This window comes from Tupaia chinensis, unplaced genomic scaffold, assembly GCF_000334495.1.
Source record: "Tupaia chinensis unplaced genomic scaffold, TupChi_1.0 Scaffold000355_1, whole genome shotgun sequence".
Taxonomy (NCBI): Eukaryota; Metazoa; Chordata; class Mammalia; order Scandentia; family Tupaiidae; genus Tupaia; species Tupaia belangeri.
In genome coordinates, this window is record NW_006159850.1 from 13,254,948 (window position 1) to 13,260,947 (window position 6,000).

General features: G+C 49.5%; 1 protein-coding gene across 3 annotated transcripts in view; it reads left to right on the forward strand.

Annotated features, from left to right (window-relative positions):
• Window positions 1–6,000, forward strand: part of WDR59 (WD repeat domain 59) — a gene marked incomplete at its 3' end in the record, with an annotated part of 95,421 nt that overhangs the window by 81,190 nt on the left and 8,231 nt on the right. For 2 of the 3 annotated variants that reach the window (XM_006152639.2, XM_014589403.1), the window contains 4 exon segments: window positions 469–619; window positions 724–796; window positions 2,838–2,964; window positions 3,635–3,777. In XM_006152639.2, the coding sequence (XP_006152701.2) occupies window positions 469–619; window positions 724–796; window positions 2,838–2,964; window positions 3,635–3,777 (494 nt within the window). 3 annotated transcript variants of the gene reach the window in all.

Genomic DNA, 6,000 nt, shown 5'->3' on the forward strand with positions numbered 1-6,000 from the left:
AGGGTCCGTGGCCTGCTCCCCATCCCCTTGTGATAGTGTTCTCTGAGTACCGTGACAGCTTTGAGTCACGCAAATGATGTATATAGAAACCCCCCAAAAAGCAGCATGGTTCTTCCTTGGAGCTGGCAGACCCAGGGAGCATGTGCCTCACTCAGGTGTTGTTAGCCAGCTTTACTTTCGAAGAAGCTGCCGTGATGTGTGAGCCCATGCCTGGACGCCAACCAGAAGCTTTCAGATTGGTTATCTTGGGCGTTTACGTACTTCGATACCTGTTATTCCAAAACGTATTGAGCCAAACCCAAAGTAGATCAAACCACTGGGTCTGTAGAAAGGCCCTGTTACTGATGGGGGTGTTGGAGGCAGCATTAAGAACCCACCCACCCTCTACCTGTGATGATAACCACCGTGAGTTTCCCTTCCTCTGCTCTTCTCTTGATACGTTTTCCCTCCTCTCACCCTCTTCTTCAGATTGGCTCACTATTGCCAGCTGCGAGATGTTCAGACATTGGCTATGCTCTGCAGCGTGTTCGAAGCTCAGTCTCGACCGCAGGGAATGCCAAATCCCTTTGGGCCTTTTCCTAACCGTTCTTCTAACCTTTTGGTATCCCACAGTCGATACGTAAGTTTGCCGGGTTCTGGTTTGTGTCTAGTCTCTCTTCACTGTAAACTTCCATGTGGAGCAGTGTTCTGACGGCAGCTGTCTGTGCTCCTCTCCATCTGCAGCCCAGCTTCACGTCCTCTGGTTCCTGCTCCAGTATGTCGGACCCAGGGCTCAACACTGGCAGCTGGAACATAGGTTGGTGTGGAACGAGGTGGCCCGCCAGGGTGCGGGCTGTCTTCAGTTGATGGATGTCGCCCGTGTTTTCCCTTGTTCCTCAGCTTTCTTTCGTTTTAGTATGAAAGAAATGCCGTGGCCAGCAAGGCCTGGCCTGGCGTGTGGAGCAGGCCACTCCCCTGCGTGTGGAGCAGGCCACACTCTCCAGGAGGTCCCTGTGTTTTGCCGGGTTGCTTTTCATTTTGTAACCTTGAGAAACCAACAGTGGGACTTCCCACTGGTCACCCCCAAAACCTCACCCTGCCCCTTCTCCTTCCCGTGCTCCCTCCTTGGCCATCTGCCTCTTCCTGTCCTCAACCTCTTTTCATGACCCCTTTGAACGTAGAGGAAGAAAACTGGGCCCAACCTCAGCTGGGCATTGAGGCCTGTTTAATAAGTAGATGTGTTGCTATCTTCTGACTTTTTAAAATTTCTTTTTAAATGGGGTCAGGGCAGATAGCATATGGTCAGGTTGCTGGATTCCTAGATGGTTGACTGCAGTCTGAGTCCCGGACTCAGTGGCTTCAAAACTCACGCCAGGCGCATGTGCGTGTGTGCCCAAGGTCCTCTGAGGAAACTGGTGGAGAAGGGATTGTGGCATGGTCATTCCCCCGGGGGGTGATTCTTGCTTTCTGTCTCTGTCTCTCTCTGTCTCTCTGGTGAGCTCACACACTCTATGGCAGAAATCTTCCCCCCAAAAAAAAATTTTTAAAAGTAATCTTAATTTTCTTGATTATAAAAGTAGTGCGTGGGGGCCAGCAGGTGGCGCAGTGGCTAAGGCACTGGACTCCCACATGGCTGGATGCAGGTCGGGTCCTGGACTGGCTTAAGAGTCACGGTGGGTGCCTGTGTGTGTGTCCAAAATCCCGAGAGGAAAATGGAGAAGGGATTGCTGCACGGCCACCCCCTTGAGGGTGAGTTCTCACTTTCTGTCTCTCTGGCAATCGCACATGCCCTGTAGCAAAAATCTCTAAAAAACAGGGTACATGTTGAGTGAAGAAAAGCAAACAAAAGTACTAGAGAAGAAAACAGTAATCATTCGGGACCAGCAGATAAACGTTATGTCACTGGACTCCCAGCGACTACAGTTCAGGTCCTGGACCTAGTGGGTTAAACTCATGCTAGGTGTGTGTGCCTGTGTGCTCAAAATCCCGAGAGGAGAACGGAGGAGAAGGGATTATGACACGGTCATTCCCCTAGGGGGTGATTTCTCAGTTTCTGTCTCTCTGTATCTCTCTGTCTTTCAGGAAGCGCACACGCCCTAAAGCAAAAATCTCTCTCAAAAAAAAAAAAAAGAAAAAAAAATCATTGATCTCCCACTTAGGAAAAATATTCATTAGCATTCCAGAATATTTTCTTCTAATCTCTCTGTGTGTGCATGTCTGTATGTGTGTGATAATGGTCGTTTCCACATACATGATTTTTGTGTTCTGTTTTTAATTTTATTCTGACCATTTTTTCTCATGATGGAGAGCCTTCATAAATAATGACTGCATAACATTCTGATATATCACTGTACCACACTTTGCTTAATCATCATGTATGTATTGTTTTTGTTTTTGAGAGGTTTTTGCCTTAAAGCACATGTGCTTGCCAGAGAGACAGACAGTGAGAGAGAAAGTGAGAAAAGATCCCCCGGGGGGTGGGGATGCTGCAGTCCCTTCTCCTCCATTCTCCTCCCAGGATCTTGGGCACGCACGCACACACGCCCAGCATGATTTTCAAGCCACCAGGTCTGGGACTCACACCATGGTCAGCCATGCAGGAGTCCAGCAATGTAACTGCTATGCCATCTGCTGGCCCTCATCATGTGGATTCTTAATTACCAGGTTCCCTTAATAATAAATACCCAGACAAAGTGTATAAGGCTCAGAAGAGCTCTGTGTAGTTAGAGCCTCAGAATCTTCAGCTTCACTTCCTTTTCTTCCAGAGCTTCCACTGGACACGCACCACACAGGAGCTCTTAGCTAGTCCCCCTGCCTTTTCTGATGGCCGTCTTCCTTTCCCGCTCGGTTTTCTTCAGCAGGTAGAGACACAGAGCACCTGTCTTCCCCTTGGGGAGAGTCTTCCCCAGAAGAGCTCCGCTTTGGCAGTCTGACCTACAGTGACCCTCGGGAGCGAGAGCGTGACCAGCATGACAAGAATAAAAGGTGACGGTGCCAGATGGTAGCGTGGGTGTAAAACGTGGTGCTCTGAGGGGCTGACCTCACAGAGGTCATGGGAGGGTCCGGGTTCGCATCCAGGCACCTCCTGAGTACACTGGGCAAACGCGTCCCTGTGACCCGGGGCTGGCCGAGGCTGGAGGTGGGCCGCAGCGTCAGGACCTTGTCAGGAGTGCTGTCTGTCTGTCTGTCTTGCTCTCATGGAACGAGTAAATAAAACTAATAACAAAATAAATAAGTAAACAGTAACCACCTTCCAGGTGAAAGCTGCAACCCCAGAATTCTCGATTCTCTAGAATCAGACCTAGCTTTTGTTTTGGGAGAGTTTTATTTATTTATTTATTTATTTTGCTGTGTGACATGTGCACTCACCAGAGAGACAGAAAGCAAGACATGACCCCTGAGGGGTGTTGGCCACACCAAGTCCCTCCTCTCGAGATTTTGGGAACACCTGCACACGCACCTGGTATTAGTTTCAAGCCACCGGGTCCGGGATTCAAACTGCGGTCAACCACGTGGGAGTCCAGTGCCTCCACCACTATGCCACCTGCTGGCCCCATCGTCAGAGCTAGCTTTAAACAAGCTATATTGAGTGCCATTTCGTATTGAGACTTTTTTCTTAGAGAAACCGACCGGAAATCTTTGGAATTTTGTCCAGGCTTCTGGACCCCGCCAATACTCAGCAATTTGATGACTTTAAGAAATGCTACGGAGAAATCCTCTATCGCTGGGGGCTGAGAGAGAAGCGAGCTGAAGTGCTGAAGTTTGTCTCCTGCCCTCCTGACCCTCACAAGGGAATAGGTGAGTCCGATTTCTTTTCTTCTCCTGTGACTGTCTTGACAGTTGTCCACAGCAACAGGCCGGAGTGAAGTTTTAGCTTCTTGTGCATAAGCAGAAATTTCTGATGCACTTTGAATCTATTCCAAGCTTTCGAAAACCCTTGCATTTCATAAGCTTATGCTTCTGTTATAATAGAGCAGTTTTATTTTATTTATTTTAAAGTAATTCATTTGTTTAATTTTAGTTTTATTTATTATTACTATTTTAATTTGAACAGAGACACAGAGAGACAGAGAGAGGGAAAATGAGAAAGCAAGTCACTGGGTCCAGGATTCAAACTGCAGTCCGCCAGGTCTGGGACTTGAACCACAGTCAGCCATGTGGGAGTCCAGCACCCTTAATCACCATGCCACCTGCCGGCACCTCATTTGTTTAATTTTAGTTTTATTTATTATTACTATTTTAATTTGAACAGAGACACAGAGAGACAGAGAGAGGGAAAATGAGAAAGCAAGTCACTGGGTCCAGGATTCAAACTGCAGTCAGCCATGTATGGGATTCCAGCGCCTCATCCATGTCACCTGCCAGCCCCAGTAGAGCAGTTTTCTATACAGACGCAGTTACTGATGAGAAGTAGGGATGCTCATTCTTTGATTCAGCTGATATGTATCAAGCTCGTCTTCCACATGGAGTTCACACGTTCTTTCTCCTCCTGGAACTCGTTGTGTGTGGGGGAAGTTAAATAATTACAAATCGTGATAAATATTAGTGAGCACAGGGCCAGCCAGGTGGTGTGATGGTTAAGGTAGCTGGATCCCACATGACCAACTGTGTAGTTTGAATCCTGGACCTGGTAGCTTGAAAAACACACTGGGCATGTGTGCAGGTGTGCCAGGGATTGCAGCGTGGTCACCCTCTCTGGGGGATGCTTTCTCATTCTCTCTCTCTCTCTCTCTCGTGAGCACACACCCCCTATAGCAAATGAAAATAAATAAATAAATAAGTGTGTGCGTGTGTGTGTGCGTGCGTGTGTGTGTGTGTGGGTATTAGTGATCATACATAAAATACATTGAGGCAGGGAGGATGGGGGTGGAGGGAATCTTAGACGAGGCATTGATGTGTACTGGGAAAGCTGTTCCGAGAAAGAGGCCTAGAGGACGCGCACGAGCCGCTGTGCAGAGCTGGAAGAGAAGGCTCCGTACAGAGGGGGCAGCCCTAGGAATACGGGACTTGACCTTTCGAAGTGACAGAAGGCTGGAACACAAGGGATGAGGTTGGTAGGATAATGCAGGCTGCATCAGGCAGGAACTTGTGAGTCGCGGTAGAGTCTGGATTATACCCTAAGTCCGGCGGTCAGCCTTAGAGGGAGTTGGGACAGGTGACAGGCTCCAGCTGACATGTGTGGAGGACCCCTCCGGCTGTTTCACAAGAAGGGATGGGCAGAGGGCAGAGTAGAGGTGGGAAGACCGTCTAGAGGCTGGCCAGTGGTCAGAGAGAGCAGTGGTCTGGCCTGAGGGAGGATTAAAATGTAGGCTGGGAGGGGCAGCAGGTGGCGTAGTAGTTAAGGTGCTGGATCCCACATGGCCAGCTTGCAGTTCTAGTCTTGGACCTGGCAGCTTGAAAAACACACCCTGTTCATGTGCCCAAAATCCTGAGGAGAGAATGGAGCAGAAAGGGTAGCAGCATGGCCATCCCCCTGGGGATAATTTCTCACTTTCCCTCTCTGTCTCTCTCTGGCAAGAGTACACACCCTATGGCAAAAAAAAAATAAATAAAATAGAGGCAGACTTGCCATGGCTGTCTAATAAGTTAGATGTGGGGTTGAGGAAGGGAGACAAAGCTGTGGTGGTCCTTAGAGCTCCGGTCTGAGCAGCGGGGACGGCGGTTCTCACATGGGAAAGACTGGAAAGAAACGTGGGCTTAGTTTGCGTCCGTCGGAGATGCGAGGTGTGACACTACAGAGGCCACGTAGACAGTTGGACGTGGGTCGGGCTCAGAGGAGAGATGGGGACCAGGGCTAGGAATGGGGATCTTAAGTGTTTCGTGGTACTCAAGCTGCGAGACCCCGGAGCGGGGCTGGGTGTGTGAGAGCAGATCGGAAAGCCCGCCTGCTCTGGGTCTGGAGAGAAACCAGTGCTTGGAGCTGGGCTTCTGGAGGAAGAGCCAGAAATAGAGACTGGGAATGAGACACCAGTGAGCTTGCAGGAGAAGCGAGACCGTGTATAAGGACGCAGTGAAGAGCGG